This window comes from Artemia sp. Qi Xiang Cuo, chromosome 15, assembly GCF_049724085.1.
Source record: "Artemia sp. Qi Xiang Cuo chromosome 15, ASM4972408v1, whole genome shotgun sequence".
In the NCBI taxonomy this organism is placed as follows: Eukaryota; Metazoa; Arthropoda; class Branchiopoda; order Anostraca; family Artemiidae; genus Artemia; species Artemia sp. Qi Xiang Cuo.
In genome coordinates, this window is record NC_142808.1 from 45,268,925 (window position 1) to 45,288,720 (window position 19,796).

General features: G+C 36.6%; 1 protein-coding gene across 1 annotated transcript in view; it reads right to left on the reverse strand.

The window, feature by feature from the left end:
* Nucleotides 1–10,656: 10,656 nt before the first annotated feature.
* LOC148943729 (uncharacterized) overlaps nt 10,657–19,796 on the reverse strand; it is a 110,726-nt gene continuing 101,586 nt past the window's right edge. The window contains exon 9 of the mRNA XM_089101408.1: nt 10,657–12,698. Within this exon, the coding sequence (XP_088957534.1) occupies nt 12,525–12,698 (174 nt within the window). The 3' untranslated portion in view covers nt 10,657–12,524. The remainder of the gene's footprint in view (nt 12,699–19,796) is intronic.

Genomic DNA, 19,796 nt, shown 5'->3' on the forward strand with positions numbered 1-19,796 from the left:
GAATCAAAGGTTTCAGTCAACACACAGCTACGAATAGCTATGAAATCCTGCTCAGAAAAGTCAAAAAATATCAACCCACACACCCCCAAATCATAGGTTTCAGACATCACACACCTACGAAAGACTAAGAAATCCGTTTATAAAAGGTCAGAAATAGCAAATTAAATATCCCAAATCAGAGGTTTCAGACAAGACTCACTTATGAATGGCGCATATCACTAGGTCAGAGAATTCAAAGATAGAAAACTAGTCACCCCACACTATATGTTTCAGACAGCACACTCATATGAAAGGCTAAAACATCCAGCTAAGACATGTCAAAAGTAGCAATCAATCATCCCCAAAACATATGTTTCAGAAAATACACACCTATGAGAGACTAATAAATCCAACTCAGAAAAGCCTGAAATAGCAAACCCACACATCCCAAATCATAGGTTTCAGACACCACACACCTACGAAAGACTAAGAAATCCGGTTATGAAAAGTCGGAAATAGCAAATTACAAATCCCAAACTATTGGTTTCAGACAACATTCACCTACTAAATAATATAAAAACATAGATCAGAAAATACTTAAATAGAAAAATAAAAATAAAAAATCATAATTTTATGAAAAAAAATAAATATGAAAGTCTAAGAAAACTATCTCATAAAAGTCTAAAATAGCAAACCAAACATACCAAATCATAGGTTTCAGACACTACACACCTATTAAAGACTAAGAAATCCAACTCAGAAAAGCCCGAAATAGTAATTTACATATACCAAATCATAAGTTTCAGACAGCATTCACCTACGAAATACTAAGAAACCTTAGCTCAGAAAAGTCTGAAATATCCAACTAATCATCACAAACCCTAAGTTTCAGACAACAAAAACCTATGAGTGACAAAGAATCCTAGCTCTGAAAAGTCCAAAAAGCAAACTACACCTCCCAAATCAGGTTTCGTGAAATATACTAATTGCATCCTTTTTGGAATCTGAGAATTACGGCTCACTGAGCCCTTCAAAAGCCTGCCTATATAAATCGGCCTAATTTCTTATTTTTAAGCGTTTCTGTTCTTTTCTGGTTTTAATCTGCATTGTGCACGCCTTGTTTGATGCATTTAAAGTATTAACGGTATTTTTTATCTTTCCATATCCTTTTACGATAGCTGGTATTTATCACACACCCAGAAAAAACAGTCCCACGGAAAATAACCCCCACGGAAAATATCCCTGAGAAAAGACATGGGACCATACCCCCTCCCTCCCCCGACGGATAGGGTCAAAATGCTATTTAATTTACAAATAATAAAACACTGTATCTTTTTATGAATCTCACCCCCCTTACGTTTCACGCGAAGAAACAGTTTGCTTTCACCTTAGAATGATGGTGATTGAATTGAGGCATGGCCCCCTCCCCCTTTTGTAAATGTCCTAAATATATTGTTAGATCTTAATTTGAAAATAGTGAGATTTCACCGGTTCTCCAAAATAGCACATTGTGTCTGCGCCTATTTATTACAATTGCCTCAAAGTGTTTAAATTTTGACCGAGAAACAGTTCTTTTTGACTTTGGCTGCTGCGTTCGTAAACACAGAGGGGAAAGGATGACAGCTAATTATAGGCCTCGTGCCGGAGAGCCTTGTGTCAAAACCAGGTTCGGTTAATAACAACAGTGACGGAAGTCAATGATCGCTTTTAGCTAGGATATAGACACTTAAAATTGCATGAATTTAACGAAAGAAAATTATTTCTTTTTGCTAGAATTAAGGTCGTAAACAGAGGGGGAAGGAAGGATGGGTTTTACGTAACGAAAAAAGAGCGTATTTTACACTTTTTATTGAGTATAAACATCATATAGGGACGTTTGTATAGGGGGGGGGATTACCCGAATAGAGTAGAGGGTGACCACGGAAAACAATTTTATTTTGAAAATAAAAAATGAAAACAGAACTTACATTGCTAATTGTGGCTGCCAAGGCTTCAAGTTCATCAATAATTTCATATGTTCTATCCTTTGTGTCACAATACTGTCGGATACTGGACTGGGGGCATATGGAGGGCCTTTGGGGCACAGGGAGGGCCTTTGCGTGAGGGACTTTGGGTGCCGGTGGGATCGAGTGTGGGATCCCGTTGGGCCTGGGGGAGCTGGATAGGCGTTGGGGGGGGGGACACAGGGAGGGCCTTTGGGTGCCTGGGGGACATTTGGGGACCGGTGGAGGGCCTTTGGGACCCCGTTGGTCCTTTGGGAGCTCGATGGGCCTTTGGGGGGCCCGGGGATGGCCTTTGGGGGTCTGGGTGGGCCTTTGGGGGCGCCGGTGGCCCTTTGGGAGCTTGGGGGGCCTTTGAGGGTCCGGGGGCAGTTGGGGGCCTGGGGGACATTTGGGGACCGGTGGAGGGCCTTTGGGAGCTTGGGGGGCTTTTGAGGACCGGGGGCTTCCTTCGGGGTTGGGGTAGGAGGATTGGAACCCTTTGGGGTTGGGTTAGAGGACCTCACAACACTGTTCAAATGAAACTTGTGTATTATAACGACCACACTCAAATTCTCTTCTAAAATCTCTTCAAAAATCTTCTTTTAAAATGTCTCTATCTGTTTCGCCGAAATAGTTCCATAACCTGTCTAAAACAGTTTCGCCCAAATAATCACTAAACGCAAATTCAGCGTGTTCCTTTGTTATTGGCATCTCTGCGCTAACGCATTTCAAATTAATAGGAAACCTTTTCGCGCACTAAAACAATTCATCGCTAAGATGTTTCTTGCCTAATTGTTTCCATGGCCTTTGGTTATTAATATCCTTTGGAGTTCGACCAGTAGAACTGTTCCCGAGGCAAAGACATTAATGATTTGAATCTATTCCTGGAGAAATATTTCTAGGCGAAAATTTTTAAAGTCTGACAGATGATGTCATTGATTGATTGATCTGTCAAGAAATAGGAAATTAATTTGTTGTTTCTAAGGGGAATTAATGATTCACGATAGGTGAATTGAGGTCGACAGCACAGGTGTTCTGACTCGTGACAGGACCACGTGGTTTATGGTTTTCCATGTGAGAAAATTCCTGTTTTTTCATTCTCACTGAGAAAACCATATAACAGACATGAATTGCTGTTGACATCCTTAAATGTGACAAAATTCCTGTTTTTCAAATTCTCACTGACAAAATCCATGAAAAACATCAAATAAATCGACCGACACACATAACCATCCATGAACTATGTAAAAAAGTTATAGGTGGCAGCAGGGGTGAGCAATGGGGGTATAAGATAGCTCTCTACTCAAGTCCATCCTCATATTCTGCACCAAACCAATCCCTTTTATTTTTACAATCTGTACTAATAATTTCGTCGTAAAATGAGGCAAAGCTTTTCAGCTCTTACCTCATATCGTCACGAGAAACCTTCACCATCTCTACAACGTTTCGAAGGACCGACTCTAGTATTTAACCTCGACGTAAAAGACTGAACGTGTTGGGTAGCAACAAGTATATGTCGGAATTAAGCTGTTTTTTGTCTGAAAATCTTTACTCAGGCTGATTAATATTTGGTCAATTACTAACCTGAACGCTTCGACTCGAATAGCTGTTCTGGGTCTTCAGGTTGAGAATATTTTGTTGTTTCTCCCGGCATGAACTTTTTCTTGGCAATGCGACAAGCTGATAGGTCTGAACTAATTTCAAGGTCAAATGAAGCGGTATCTAGAAGGTCTTGGATCGATGACACAAGCTTGGAGGCATTTTCTTTGACACTTTTGAAGGGAAATGTTCTCTAAGTTATTTATTGCTTTATCAACCATGTTCCAGGCCATAGAAAAGTCCAATACTTCTGTCCGAAGCACTGAAAATAGGGCCAATGACTTCAAATACAGCAAGAAACAATTGAGGGGTTAGAATTGGTTTGGCTTACTCAGCAATGAGTCGGCTTCAGTTACAGTTTTTGAGTCGAAACAATTGCTTTTTACCACTGACTACAAAACGTGCATGCTCGTTTTATATTGACGTAGTCTTTTTCAGGGAAAAAGACTGAGCCTCTTTTAAAGTGAAACAACCATCCCTTCCATAAGAACCTAAAATACCCCCTGGGCATAACTTAAAACCTATGCTCCTGATCTCTGGGGTTTGTTAAACCCCAAAAGCCATGGCATATGATATTTAGACTATTTTGAACGGAGTGGTTATCTCAAAATTTCTATTAGATGCATTTCGGGAAAATACAATGTGTATGTGTGTGTGTGTGGGGGGGGGGGTAGCTGCCCTCCGATACCTTGGCTCTTCAAAAGAGCACTAGAGCGTCTGATTACCGATCCAATGAGCCCCACCGAAGTTTATATGACCATGCTTTCTATAAGAACCTTATATGCCCCCAGGGCATAACTTACAACCTTTGCCCTGAGGGCTGAGGGGATTCGTTATCCTCAAAGATAAAATTTCCAGACCTTTCAAACACGCGGAACAAAATAGATATCTCCAAAATTTTGATTGGAAGTGTTTGGGGAAATGATTGGCGTGGGAGGGGGGACACTGATCCTCTGATCACTTTCGAAAAATAAAAAAGACAATAGCCCTCTCAATTTCCAATCAAATGAGCCCTTTTTGAAGATTCTACGACAAAACTTTCTATAGAAACCTTATAGACCCCAAGGGCAAAACTTACGCTCCCTGAACTGAGGGCTTTGGGGGGAGGGGTGTCATCCTCAAAGACATAATTTCGAGACCTTTCAACTATTTTGAACAAAATAGTCATATCAAAATGTTGATCGGGAATTTTTGGGGAAATAATGGACGCGAGGGAGGGGGGATACTTCCCCAGATTACTTTCTACTGTTAAAAAGGACAATAGCCCTCTAAATTTCCAATCGAATGAGCCATTTTTGAAGTTTTTTACGACAACACTTTTTATAAAAACATTATTTACCCCCAGGGCTTAACTTACAAGCTTACAGGGCTTAACTTACAGACCCTTCAACTACGTTCAACGCAATGGTTGTATCAAAATGTTGATCAGAAGTGTTTGGAGAAATTATGGGGGTGGGGGGGCATTCACCCTCCGATCGCTTTTACTATTGATAAGGGCAATAGTCCTCTCAATTCTCAATTAAATGAGCCCTTTTAGAAGTTTCTACGCCAGCGCTTTCTATAAAAAACCGTGTATCTCAGGGTATAACTTACAACCTTTGCCCTCCGATCGTTTTTGACTATTGATAAGGGCAATAGCCTTATCAATAGGATAATCCACCCTCAGGGACATAATTGAGGATGGATTGAGGATGGAGGATGGATAATCCATCCTCAAGGACATAATTTCCAGACCTTTTAAGTACGTTGAAGAAAATGGCTATCTCAAAATTTTGATTGAACTTGTTTAGGGAAATGGTGGGTGTAGGAGAGGGGGGGGGGTAGTTGCCCTCCAATCACTTTAGACTATTAAAAAGGGAACTAGCCCTTTGAATCTCCAATGGAATGAGCCCTTTTTGAAGTTTCTACAACAACACTTTCTATAAGAACCTTATACGCCCCCTGGGCATAGCTTACAACCCTTGCCCTGAGGGTTGTGGCGGGGGGGGATCATCCTCAAATACCTAATTTCAAGAACTTTAAAATACGTTGGACAAAATGGATATCTCAAAATTTTGATTGAATGTGTTTCCGGAAATGGTAGGCGTGAGAAGGGGGTTAGTTGCCCTTCAATCACTTTCTACTATGAAAAAGGGCACTAGCCCTTTCAATTTCCAATCGAATTAGCCATTTTGAAGTTTCTACGACAACCCTCTCCATAAAAGCCTTATATGTCCTCAAGACAAAACTTACAACCCTTACCATAAGGGATGTAGGGGGGGGGGTGGGGGGTTATCATCCTGAAGACATAATTTCCAGAACTTTCAACTCCGTTGAAGAAAATGGCAATATCGAATTTTTGATTGATTGTGTGGGGGGATACGGTGGGCGTGAGAGAGGGGTTATCACTTTCGATTATTAAAAAGGCCACTAGCTATTTTAATTTCGAATCGAATGAGCCGTTTTTGAAGTTTCTACAACAACACTTTCTATAAACCTTATATGCCCCCAGGGAATAACTTACAACCTTTTGCCCTGAGGGTTGTGGGGAGAGGGTTGTCATCCTTAAACACCAAATTTCCAGAACTTTAAACTACGTTGAACAACATGGCTATCTCAAAATTTTGATTGGATGTGTTTGGGGAAGTGGTGGGCGTAAGAAGGGGGTTAGTTGCTCCCCAATCACTTTCGACTATTAAAAAAGGCACTAGCCTTTTCAATTTCCAATTCAATGAACCCTTTTTGAAGTTTTTACCACAACGATATCTATAAGAACCTTATATGCCCCAGGGCATAACTTACAACCTTTGCCCTGAGGGGTGTGGGTGTTTGTCATCCTCAAAGACATAATTTCTAGAACATTCAACTACGTTGAACAAAATAGCTATCTCGAAATTTTAATTGGATGTGTTTGAGGAAATGGTGGGCCTGAGAGGGGGGTTAGTTGCTCTCCATTTACTTTCGACTGCTAAAAAGGGTAAAAACCCTTTCAATTTCCAATCAAATGAGCCCTTTTTGAAGTTTCTACGACAATGCTTTCTATAAAAACCTTATATGCCCCCAGGGAATAACTTACAATCCTTTCCCTGAGGGCTTTGAGGGGGTTATCATCCTCAAAGACCTAATTTCGAGAACTTTCAACTACGTTGAACAAAATGCCTATCTCAAAATTTTGATTGGATGTGTTTGGGGAAATGGTGGGCGTGACAGGGGGGTTAGTTGCGCTCCAATCACTTTCGAATATTAAAGAGGGCACAAGACCTTTGAATTTCCAATCGACTGAGCCCTTTTTGAAGTTCCTGCGACAACACTTTCTATCAAAAACTATATGCCCCGAGGTCATAACTTATAACCCTTGCCCTGAGGGCAGTGGGGGGATTGCCCTCCTCAAAGACAATTTACAGACATTTTAACTATGTTGAACAAAATGGCTATCTAAAAAATTTGATTGGATGTGTTTGGGGAAATGGTGGGCGTGCAAGGGGGGTTAGTTGCTTTCCAATCACTTGCAGCTATTAAAAAGGGCACAAGCCCTTCCAATTTCCAGTCGAATGAGCCATTTTCGAAGTGCCCTGGTCTAAAAGAAAGAAAGAAACAAACAAACCAAAAATAATACATTGTGCCAACGTCGTTCTTTACTTAGGCAACGCGATTTTGCTACCTGTGATCCACTGTTCGACCATCAACCATCAAAAACCAGGTTTTATCAAGGTTCAATGATCGGATAGGATTTTTTTGCAATCCAAGGACAGTGAAAAAATCTGATGTGAACATTGACCTTTGGTTTTCTGAAAGCGAAACCTGCATAAATCGCCGAAGACAAAAATTGCCTTTCTAGGCGTCGTTTCGCCAGGTATAATCTCCTGAGACTGGAAAAAAACACCATAGTAACAAGAAAGTTATCAGAGGCAACAATAGCTCATAGGGTTGACTCAATGGACCTCAAATGTTTGGGGCTCTGTCCGAAATGTGGTCATCTAAGCACCTAATTTTATTATGAATCGTGCCAATAGAAACGGTATAGCAGACGGGGTCTCAATCAACTGATAGGCTTTGTGATATCAAGATCTGCCCCTAAGTAATCAACAGTGACATTGATGCGAAAAAAAAAAATTAATCTAAGACCAACTTAGGAAAAAGTTTCGAATCCTAGCCCACAAGTTGGAAAAAGCGGGAAAAAGTTTTACTGACGTTAGTTATCCATATAAATAATAACTTTCTCTGTTTTTGGGTCTTTCTCAGCTTTGGAAAGTGATTTTCTTCGCTTCAGTCTCAGTTTTTTAACACTTCTCTTAACTTTTCCATCAGTCACCTCGTCCATCTTCTCACAAGTTCAAAACTGATGAACGTGATAGCCAAAATATTGCACTTTTTCTAAGCTAAAATCCCTTTACTTAGGAAAACGGGACAAATTTATCCTTTAACACTTCCTAACAGAACACCTTAAGGCTCCAGTAAGTACTGACTTTCCTACTAGTTTGTGATGGAATCGGGTACACAATGACCAAAACTAAGTCAGGTGACAACGTCAAAATTATATTTATCAGATTTCAGCCTAAGAACGAAGCAGTATGACAGCAGCAACCGTCCCTTCCTAGGGCGGGATGTCAATTTCGACCCATGATCTGTACGTAGGCCTATAATCACACAACCGAAAAATCGTCAAGCGGGATTTTTTGTTCAACATTATGTCGACTGCACTTTTGTACGTAGAAAAAAAATAGACCACAAGCCCTAAGGGGTCGAAAATGGACCCACCCAGGGGGCAAGTGCCACCTTGCCCTCCGGCCCAGTCCGCTTCTGCTTCACTTCCACTTTGTGTCAAATCATACAGGATAAAAAGTACAAAATTATGAATCGTCTCCAAGTTTGAGAAAGGGGACTTCCCCACCCTCTTGCAATCCAATTGGCTGATACTTTTTATTCTAACTTCAATTTTAGTTTATTTTACGATTATATATTTATTCACTAGATATTAAATAAAAACAATTAAATATAATTAAAAAAATGTTCTAATATTAAGACTCCAATTTATTCAATCTCTAGAAAATTAATGCAAAAGTCCCCTTCAGTAGTGGGGCCATAATTTATTCTATGACATGCCCTCCCCAGATACTTCTGTGAACCAGGAATTTACGCAGCAACTAAATTCACGCCTTAAAAGTACCGAACACGCTCGTAGTAAAATTAGTATTTCTAAGAGACTAGTCTACAATATAATATTCAAGCTAAAGAGTGGGAATGTTGCTGGAGCTGATGGACTTTGTAGTGATCACCTGGAAAATGCATCTGATCTATTGATGGATCACCTCGCTTTGCTTTTTCAAGTCTGCATCTCGCAAAGGATTGTTCCAAGTAATTTCTGGGTCGGAATTACAACTACTATATTGAAGATGTGACCCTGTGCAATTCGTATAGACCAATTATAGTGCCAAGCATATTTAGTAAAGTTTTCGAAAAACTCTTATTGCCATCGATTGCCTCAAAATGTCTAATGGGAAGCAAGCAGCTTGGGTTCCGAACTCATGTTGGCTGTCCCACAGCTCATCGTATTATACGGACTATTATGCAAAGAGCTCCTGTGAAAGGTTTTTCTGTGTTTACCTGCAGTGTTGACATCTCTGCCGCTTTTGACAGTATTTCGCGCTCTGAAGCGTTGTTATCACTTCTGGATTGCGGCGTTGATCTTTACATAGTGTCTATTCTTTAGTTTTAGTACAGTAATACAGTTATCCGTATTGTGTTAGGAAGACATATACTAAATAATTGTCCGATTCTTTCGGAAGGTGGACCTCTGCTTAAAGGTTTAAGACAGGGTTCTTATTTAAGCCCAACTGTATTCAATTGCGCCACATATACTGCCACTAGAGAGTTAAAGGGAACCTTTAACCTTGATGGGCTAGATATCAGTTATTTGTCATATGCTGATGATTTACTGCTACTTAGCATTTCTATTTCCGGGCTACAGGATAACCTTACTAAGATTGTTAAACTTTATAAGTTTATTGGCCTTGCTATAAATGTATTTAAATCAGAGTTTTGCATATTTTACAGACCTGCAAAGTATAGTTTCTTTTACTTCGCTAGATATCGAAGGTATTTTTATTTGTGAATCGGATCGTTTTCGGTATCTAGGTATGGATTATGGTTTTACAACTAGATCCACTATCGGGCTTATTAAAGATAATGTGTCTCGGTCACTTACAAAATGTTATGGAAAAGCAGTAAGCTTGAGAAATAATGTTAATAAATCGCCTCTTGCTAAAATATTCAACGCTGTAGTTACGCCTTCTATTCTATATATATCCCCACTTTGGGAGTTACTAAATGTTACGCAAAAACGACAGCTGCGTACCCATTATTATAAGTTGGCTGAATTTTTGTTCTGTTTGCCCTTGTGGTTTTCAAATAGTTAAATTAGCAGCCGTTATGGAATAATTGACCCAGTGAATAAAATTGGGGAGATAGAAGCAAGAGCTTACCGCCGAAGCATGCAGATTCTAGCTGACTCACCTCTAACTCGTCTTGTACTGGAATTGTAAGTTAGTGTAAATATTTTGTACTTGTTGATGAGTGTTTTTTTTTTTTTTTTTTTTTTTTTTTTTTTTTTTTTTTTACTTTGCTTATTTATCTCCATTTTTTAAGCGGGCAGAAAATGAATTATTACTATTATATGCATACACCTGGGAATCTTTCCAAGGTGGGAATCTTGCCAGCTGACCGCTAGAAACAGGGATGCCGTGACTTCAGAGGGCATGACTTTAAAATCCATTGCTATCTTTCCTATGGCTGCCGTGACGTCAGAAAAATTCTATGAACCTATTTAAAGCGTGAGGGTCTGTAGAAATCCCATGCTAATTTCCCTATGGATGCTGTGACGTCAGAGGGCATGTCACAGGAATTCCATGGAAAAAGGGAGGGCACGTCACAGGAATCCGGGGAGGGCCTGTCAAAGAATAAATTATAGCCCCACTACTCCCTTCATTTCTTCATATTGTTGATTTAACTTTGACTCTTTGTTCCCATCCAAAATTTTTTATTAATTCTGATTATTCTGTATAATATTTACTACAAATCTAACACAGGGGCTTAGATAAAGAGAACAACTGTGCTTTATTAAAATCTATATTTTGTCAATAAATAAAATAATTTATACTAAATACTAAGTATGGATACAATAAATAATATGAAAACAACAGACACTAGCCTATATTTTAACAATCAAAGGGGCAAAATTCAAATATACAACAACATTAAATGCTACTTTAAGAATTAGGAAACAAACACCAAAAAATGGGAATAAGGATCTGTTCTATGGGGTTCATTCAAAATGAAATTTTATTAATGCAAAAATTCCGCAAGCATTTTTCCAACAATCAAAAAATCCTGTGAAAAACCTAAGTGACTCAAACTGGCGGTACTCAAATCTTAGTACTAATAAAACTCACTTTGGATGGGTCATTAGAGATGCAGTACACTGATTGTTCCTATTCCCCTAAAATAGTTACTTTGTCCAAGGGCCTGAATCCAGATTTTGTAGGGTGCAAAAAAAGTTTGAATATAAGGAAAACAGTGGAGTTACACGGGAGGGGAGGGAATCTGCTCTTAGAAAAGATAGAAATATCTTGAGGAGTGGGGATGGGTGATTGAAATATTTACCAAAACACAGTAATATATGCTATTGCGTCAAGTATGAGTTTTCAGTAATATGTAAGAACGCTCCGGGTTTCTATCCACAGCCAGAGGCATCACCTATGGAAAGAGCGGCAGGGGGGGGGCACTCCCCTCCGATTATTTTGAGCCAATCGGTAAAAAAATAGTGGTGCTTTAGCGTAGACAGATGACGAAATTTCAACGACTAAAAACCGGACTTTTTACCTTTTTACCCACTTTTTACCAGAGCTTTCAAATACTCCATTAAAATGAACAGGAATAAAAGGAAATGGAAAGTCAAAAAGGATAAAAGGAAAGTTGCCTTCAGCCCTTCAAGTACTACCTAATTAATTCAGTATTAAAGAAAAGGAAAATTAATTTAATAAGGCGGTTTCACATGGCCTAAACGTTTGTTTATTTCTATTAAAGGAAGAGTGAATATTTAAATTATATTTTGTGTCTCATTTAATTCATGATATTTGACATAATGAATTCATGTCATATTAAAGCTCTAAAAAGAGGATTTTTTTTTTTACCCGCCATATTTCAAATACAACCTAAATAATTCCGTACGAAAATGGAATAAAATAAAATGGACTTGCATAGCGTACGTAGCCGTAAACTTAAGTTCAAACACTAAAAATAGAATTATCATCTCTTTATTTTTGGTACTTCAAATGCTGCCTCAAAAGACAAACAATTAGGACAACAAGGACAAATTTAATACATTTATGCAAAAATGATATGAAAATATTCCAAATGAGGAGTACCATTCTTTCTTGTCAAATCCAATTTGTGTATTTTCTCACTACTAATGTTTTCTCATTCTTAATTCAGACTCTTTTTTATAGGACGAGGTATGGTAGATTTTTTCTACGACAAGTTTTCACGGTCATTCAAAAACGTTATCGACAACATATTTGTTTGAAAGGCAAACCAAAATCTAACAAACACAGCCACCAGTTTGTTATTAAAAAGATGATAGGAAAGGACAAGTAATATGATGCACTCAGGAACGTGATAAGACTGAAACACGGTGAAGTCCTATTTTGGGGGTTTAGCAAAAGTGACAGGATGACGCCTCACAATAAAAGCATAGTTGTATTACTGCATGGAGTCGCCAACAAAAGCTTCTCATCAAAGAAAAAACAAATATAGAGACCCCTTCCCCTACAAAATGATAATTTTTAAGTTCGTCCCGTTTTGAGTTGTTACCTCTCTAATGGTAGCCTAATAATATTCTCAAAACGTTTCTGAAGCTATTGCAAGTGTGCTAAATAGTAGCCACGCGAGTTAAGAAAGGTAAATACTTTTCACACAACGTTTGCTGTTTTAAATTTGACGATTGATTCGCCTTATATGTAGCCAATGAAGAACTAAGCCAAATAGAGAGACATGTTTGGGTTTTTCCGTTGAAGTTTCACTTGTATCTGGAGCAAGTATAGTTATAGGACCTCCGACGCCATTGCCACTGCTGCCAGTGTTCGAGCTTGAACTGGACGAACTCTGAAAAAAATAAAAGTGTAAGCTTCCTAGTACTTTCAAAGGACAATACGAAGAGTAAGATTAATCGATTTGAGTGGAAACTGGCGAAAATCCCCAAACGTATTAAATTCTTTGGTACTTTTAAAAGACTATTATACTGCTACCCCCCCCCCCAAAAAAAAAAATTGTCCGACTCGTTAAAACATAACAAAAATGAATATAAACAACTTTTTGATGCATTTTTAAAGTTTTTGTAAACCCCTTCCCCCGAAAAAATATCCTTTGTAATACTCCCCCCCTCCTCCCATTCAAAAAAGATCTTGGATATGGCCCTTGTATTCGTTCTTAAAGAATTGAGAAAAAAGGTCAAACTTTAGCGTAAAGACCGACGTATTGAGGACGGTGCAACCCTCTTCATATATGGAATAATTTTTGTTCGTTCTTTGTCTTAATGATATTCATTATTTAAAGCTGAATAAACTTTTTTTTAGATTTAATTTCTGATCTTTTCAAATAATACCAGGAAATACAAATCTGCCTCCATGAAAAGATCCCCCCTCTTAAGAGGATATTCCTCAAGTGAGAGTTTCTACTGCGTCCAACCCCCCCCCCCCCGTTCCAGAAAATTCGCCCTTCCACTACATTACACAACATCAGACTATTCTAATTCTGATCATTTTCATATCATGTCGAAAATCCCACCTTCTAAGGAAAATTTTTTTGGACCCCCCCCCCCCTGGAAAGCAGCACCCATTAAAAGTTCTCCCGTGAAGATTTTCTCCCGCAAAACGTTTCCTCATGGAGATTTCCCCTTACGAACTGAGTTGTCCAAGAAAAAGAAATAAAAATAAAATATTTGCGTATAGGAATTCTGGGAAATTCCCCAAGCAAGAATTTCTCTTGGAAAGTTCACCTACCGAATGGTTTTTCCAATTTTCAAAGCTTAGAGTCCTTTTACCAGGGGCTGTGAGGTTCATGATAACCCAAATTAACTGTTATTGGAATTTTCAAATAGGTTGAATGAAATGGCTATCTCAAAATTTGGATTGGAAGAATTTGGAGGAGAAGGGTGCACAGGTGGAAAATGGTTGCCATCCAATCCTTTAGGTTACTTAAAAAGGGCAACGGAACTTTTAAATTCCGTACGAATGATCCCTCTCCGGGTATTTTAGGATGATTCGTTTAACACGACCACCGCTTGGGAAAAAAAATAAAGAAGAAAGTATCTCGTAAAATAGTATTTGGAAGAAGTATTAATAAGATATATTATATAAGAAGTATTGAGCATAATTATGTGATGTTTCGTTTGATAAATAGTGTAATATTGCACATTTTTACAAATGGGGCCCCGAAACCTCTACAGCAGGTTTTTCTGATACGCTGAGTCTAATGGTTTGATTTTTAATAAGATTCCTTGACTTTCGGGAATGTTTTCCCCTTCTTCAAAGATCACACAAATTTTTTTCAAGCTCAGAGCTTTTGATGGGTAACACTAACCTAAATAATTTAAAAACCAAATTTGGGAGCAAATTTTTGTTGATATGTTGTTTTAACTTGTCTAACTTCCAAGGGAGGCTGGACTCCGTTAGGTTTCAACCGCAGGCTACTCAACACTAAGCCTCCTTTTCTCGTCCTTATAACGCCCCCTTTCTCGTCCTTATATTTATCTTCTATAATGTTGTTGTCAACACATGAGAGCACAATATAAGCTCTGCTTAAGCACAAGATCCGTGGATTAGAAAGTGGTCATTGAGAAGGTACCCATTTTTTAGCTGTATCTATTGATATTAAACTCCTGTTTTTTAGAGTTTTGGTTACTATTGAGCTGAGTTGCTCCTTACTTCCTTGGCTATTGAGCCACGTTGCTCCTTACTTCGCTACCAGAAAGTTTTTGACAGCTTACTAAACAGGTTTTGGCAATCAAGCTGAATCGCTACAGCAGTGGGGGGTATTTAAGTCTTACCTAGCTAAGTCGGAGGACATGAAAATATCACATGCGACCTTCTGGCAAGGCAAAACGATAAAATTACTGCTTTCACGAAGGAACTACAAACTAACAGTGATTTACAATATCTAGCCCGAGTTGAAAAGAAAAAAAGAATCTTGTCTATTGATGGGTTTAGGAGGTAACTCTAAATATATTTCATTATAAATTCAAATTTAATTTATGAAAACATATATGTCATTTTACATTTTCTTTCCATAGTGGCATTTTTTCTTCTATGTCATTTTATGTAATTTTTTCTTCGCATAGTATTTATATGCTAAAGTCAGTGATTTGATAAAGTTTCAGTTAATTCAATCAACAGCAAAACATGATTTTTTATCAGGAAATCTCTACTCACTAATAGTTATCAAATCCCTGCGACAATGATGCCTTTGGTATCCCACATGCTAGAATTTGTAGAAGTTTACGATACAAACATACTGAAAATTATTAAAAAAATTTTATTTACAATAATAATTTATATTATTTTCAATAATAATTACTATTAATAATCTCTTTTCCCTAATAGCTATCAAATCCCTGCGACAATGATGCCCTTGATATCCCACATGCTACAATTGGTAGAAGTGTACGATACAAACATACTAAAAATTATTTAAAATTTTTATTTACAATAATAATTTATATCTTTTTAATAATAATTACTTTTAATAAACATATTTGAATTTTTTTACAGTATTTTTTAATCGTTTAATAATAGATTTATTTTAGTTATTTGTTATCCTACAAACTTTTATTTTTAGTAATTTTTAATTAAGGAAAATATTTTTATGTTATTATTATTTTATTATTTATTAAAATATTTTTGTATAAGAGCAAGAAGATTATTTTTAATAATTCCGAAAATATTACTCGGTACAAAAAAAATGAAAAGGAAATTATTATTCATTTCTTCGAAAAGTCGAATTTATTTTTGTTGTTTCCACGGTTAATTTTGAAATGCTTTTTTTCCGAGATTATATTCAAATATGTACTTTTTAATCACTTTTGAAATATTAAAACTAAAAGACTGGAGCTACCCATGCTTTTCTAATAGTATTTCCGCTACGTCGCATGAACAACTTGGGGAATGAAGTCAATGTTCTCAATTAATACTGAAGAAACAAGGGGGAGGGTGGGAGGAGGAGACATTTAAATTTTGAGTTAGGAGGAGGGTAAGCGGCAGAACAATTTGTCTCTGATCTGCAGCTAAAGTGAAACTAAGAATGACTTCTAAACTAAAGATCGAAGCAAAAGCGGGTCGAGTTACGTGCGTCGGGTTTGGCAGAAAAACATTTTGGCAGAAAAACAGAAAAGTCATTTCTTTTTCCCAATATGTGGGGCATCGGGAAATAGACTTTGTACATTTGCAGGGTAGCACAAAACATGGGTAGATTTAGAAAGTTAATTTTTGGGGGAATAATTGGCATATAATAAAAATTGAATAGGAATAATGAAAAAAACGTTTTAGAGGAACTCGAATGCTGGAGAATTACTGAGACTAGGGAAAGTTTTTTTTGTAAGTTTATGTCGGATTGAATTTAAGTGTTTATTTGTTAGATTTCAAGTGGTTTCCCATCGGTTGGTAGGTGTTTTGTTATTTTTGTCAAAGATCTTGCTGGATTTTGTGCAAATACATTGTTATTTTGGGTATCTCAAGGCACTTCACTGCCATTTTCTGTCAATATAGGATAAGAAGTACAAAATTATGAATCGTTTCAAAGTTTGAGAAAAGAAAATTTCTCACACTCGTTCTCCAACAGTTCGTTCAATTGGCTGATACTTTTTCTTGCTTCATTTTAATTTTTTTTTTAATATTTAGTATTCGTTAATTAAATGTTAATTTAAACAATTAATTTTAATATGAAAACTGTTTTAATATTAAGACTCTAAGTTGTTCAATTAATATGTTCAATCTCTAAGAAGTTAGTGCAAAAATTCCAATTAATTTTTCTCTTATTTTTGGTTTAATTTTGAATTTTCCTTGCCATCAAACAAGTTGTATTTATTCTGGTTATTCTGAATAATATATACTAGAATTCTAAAATTAGAACTTAGATAGAGATAACAAATATGCTTTATTAAAATCTATGTTTTGACAATGTTTAAAATAATTTATACTAAATAGTAAGCATTGGATATAATAAATAACAAGAGAACAACAAACACTAGCCTGTATTTTGACAATCAAGGAGACGAGACTCGAACATACAACAACATTAAATGTTACTTTTAATAATTTTGAACCAAACACAAATAGGGGGAATAAGGATTGTCCTATGATTTCACATTCAGAGAACACTGTTTTATAAACTTCTTTATAAATGAGATTTTATTAATACAAAGGTTCAGCTAGTAGTTTTTTGGCGTATGAAACAAAGAAAAGTGAGGATATAATAAATGAAAAATCAAATCAAATTGGTGAGTACTTTTTAGGGCCAATTAGACTTTTACAGAACCTTTGTTTGACCAAATCGGCTCAAATTAGTGGTAAAAAAAATCTCGGTATTATTAAAGAATAACTGTTGATGGGCCATTACAGACATAATACACTGGATGTTCCTATTCCCCTAAAAGAGTTCCTTCGTCCAACAGTCTGACCCAGATTTTGTAGGGCGCAAAAAGTTAGAAAGTTAGAGCGATATGTGGAAAACAGTGGAAGAGGTACATGAGAAGGGATGGAATCTGTTCTTAGAAAAGACAGAAATGTCTTTTCAGACAGGTATAAAAACAAACTTAAATAGTTAAGGAATTTTACTAAAGCACTAAAAGAGAACTTTTTATTTTATTACGTGCACTACTTCAAATACTACCTAATTAATTCATTATTACAGAAAATGAACAGGAATTACATAGGGCAGTTTTGCATGGCCTAAACGTCTGAATATTTCCTAAAAACCTAAAAAGTGACCTAAGAAGTAGACGTTTTTGTTACCAGCGATGCTTTAAATACAACCTAAATAATTCAGTACTAAAGATGGAATAAAATAAAATGGACTTGAATAGTGTATACAGCCGTAGATTTAAGTTCAAACACTAAAAACGGAATTATCATCTCTGTATTTGCGGTACTTCAGATGCTGCCTTAAAAGATAAATAATCAGGAAAACAAGGAGGAATTTGATATATTTTTGCAAAAATGTTATGAAAATATCCTAAATGAGGGGTATAATTCTTTCTTGTCACTTCCAATTTCTATATTTTTTAACTAGTAATGTTTTCTCATTCAGAGTTCAGAATTTTTTTTTTTTATTGAACCAAGTACGGTAAATTTTTTCACGACAAGTTTTCACAGTCATCCGAAAACATTGGCGACAACATATTTGTTTGAAAGGTAAACTGAAGTCTAAAAAACACAGCAACCAGTTTGTTGTTGAAAAGATAATAGGAAAGAAAAAGCAGCACGAGTCAGATAGGAACGTGATAAGATAAAAATGTGCATGATTGAAATGCGTGACAAGCTTGAAATCCAATTTGGGGGGTTAAGTAAAAAGAACAGGATAACGTGTCAGAAAGAAACCATAGCTGTATTGCTGCATTGAAACGCCAACAAAAGGTTCTATTAGTCACAGTAAAAAATGCTAAATATAGAGATCTCCTTCCCCTACGAAATCACAATGTATAAGATCGTCAAATTTTGAATTTTTACCTCCCTAATGATGATAATAACCTGAAAACATCTCTGAAGCTATTGCAAGTATGCTAAATAGCAGCCAAGTATATTAACAGAGGTAAATACAGTTTTCACACAACGTCTTTTATCTCATATTTGACGATAGATTCGCCTTATATGTAGAAAATGAAGAACTAAGTCAATAATAGAAACATGTTTTGGTGTTGCCGTTGAAGTTTCACTTGTATCTGGTGCAAGTATAATTATAGGCATTCCGGCATTATTGCCACTGCTACCAGTGTTCGAGCTTGAACTTGACGAGCTCTGAAAAAAAAATGCGTAAGCTTCATAGTACTTTCAAGCCCTCTCATAAGATATGCCAATGAGAGTGAAAACACGCAAAAATCCCCAAAACTGCTACAGTTTCTTAGTACTTTTAAAAAAGCTTATCATTCTAATTAAAACAACTTATTATTTCTCCTAATTACGAATTGCTCAGATTAAAAATTTTCGGTTTTTCTGGAGGAAAGTTTCTAATGTCAAAAACTGGAACACCAAGGCTACCCAGGTCTTCCAAATTTGTCTCTGATCTGTGACTAAAGTGAAACTAAAAACAAATTCTATAGTGAAGATTGAAGCAGAAGCAATTTAGAAAAGGAACTGTAATAATGTAAATATAGAGAATTATAGAGAAAGTCTTTCGAAATAAAATAAAAAGGATTATAAAGATGACTGATGCACTAAAGATCAAAGCAGAAGAAGTAATTCTATTGCACCTGTAAGCAATTCCCTGTTCTACAAAAGACGGATGATCGCATATTCTTTCAATGGCAAATATTTAGGCTCGCTGTTAGTTGTTTATTTTTTCAGATTTTGTTGCTTGGTTAACTTATCAGCAGTTATATTTTCTAAAGAAAATTTCTTTCTGTTCAAATTTCTTATAAAGACGGAAATAGCCTTTATATTTCAAACACGTATTTTAGCGATGCCCTATAAAATTCAGCCCGTTCAAAACTTTAATTCAGTAGAAACCCATGTTTCTGCTCGGTTTTGCATTAATTCATACAAAATTCAACCCCTGAGACTTCATTCAATACAAAACTCAGTCAAATTCAATCAAAGGAGCTTAATCCAGACAAGCTGCATCATAGCAATAATCCACACATCCAACCAAATAAACTAAAATTAACTAATGAAAAAAAATTCAAGCCTTTAGAATTTAGTGAAATATATGCAGAATATAACTCTAACCTATCCAGTATCTGCATCAGGTTAAGTGTTGCATTGACCGAATGGTAATGTTCGTCCCGACTTTGCGTAGAAGTTAAATTAGACAATATTGCAGGAAACACCACAATGAAGGAAAATTTTACAGATATTATAGAAAGCGGAGAGGGAGAGGGAGAGGGAGAGGGAGAGGGTGAGGGAGAGAGGGAGGGAGAGAGGGAGAGATAGAGAGAGAGAGAGAGAGAGAGCAAATTTAGATAAAGTAAAAAGAATTATAAAGATAATTGATAAA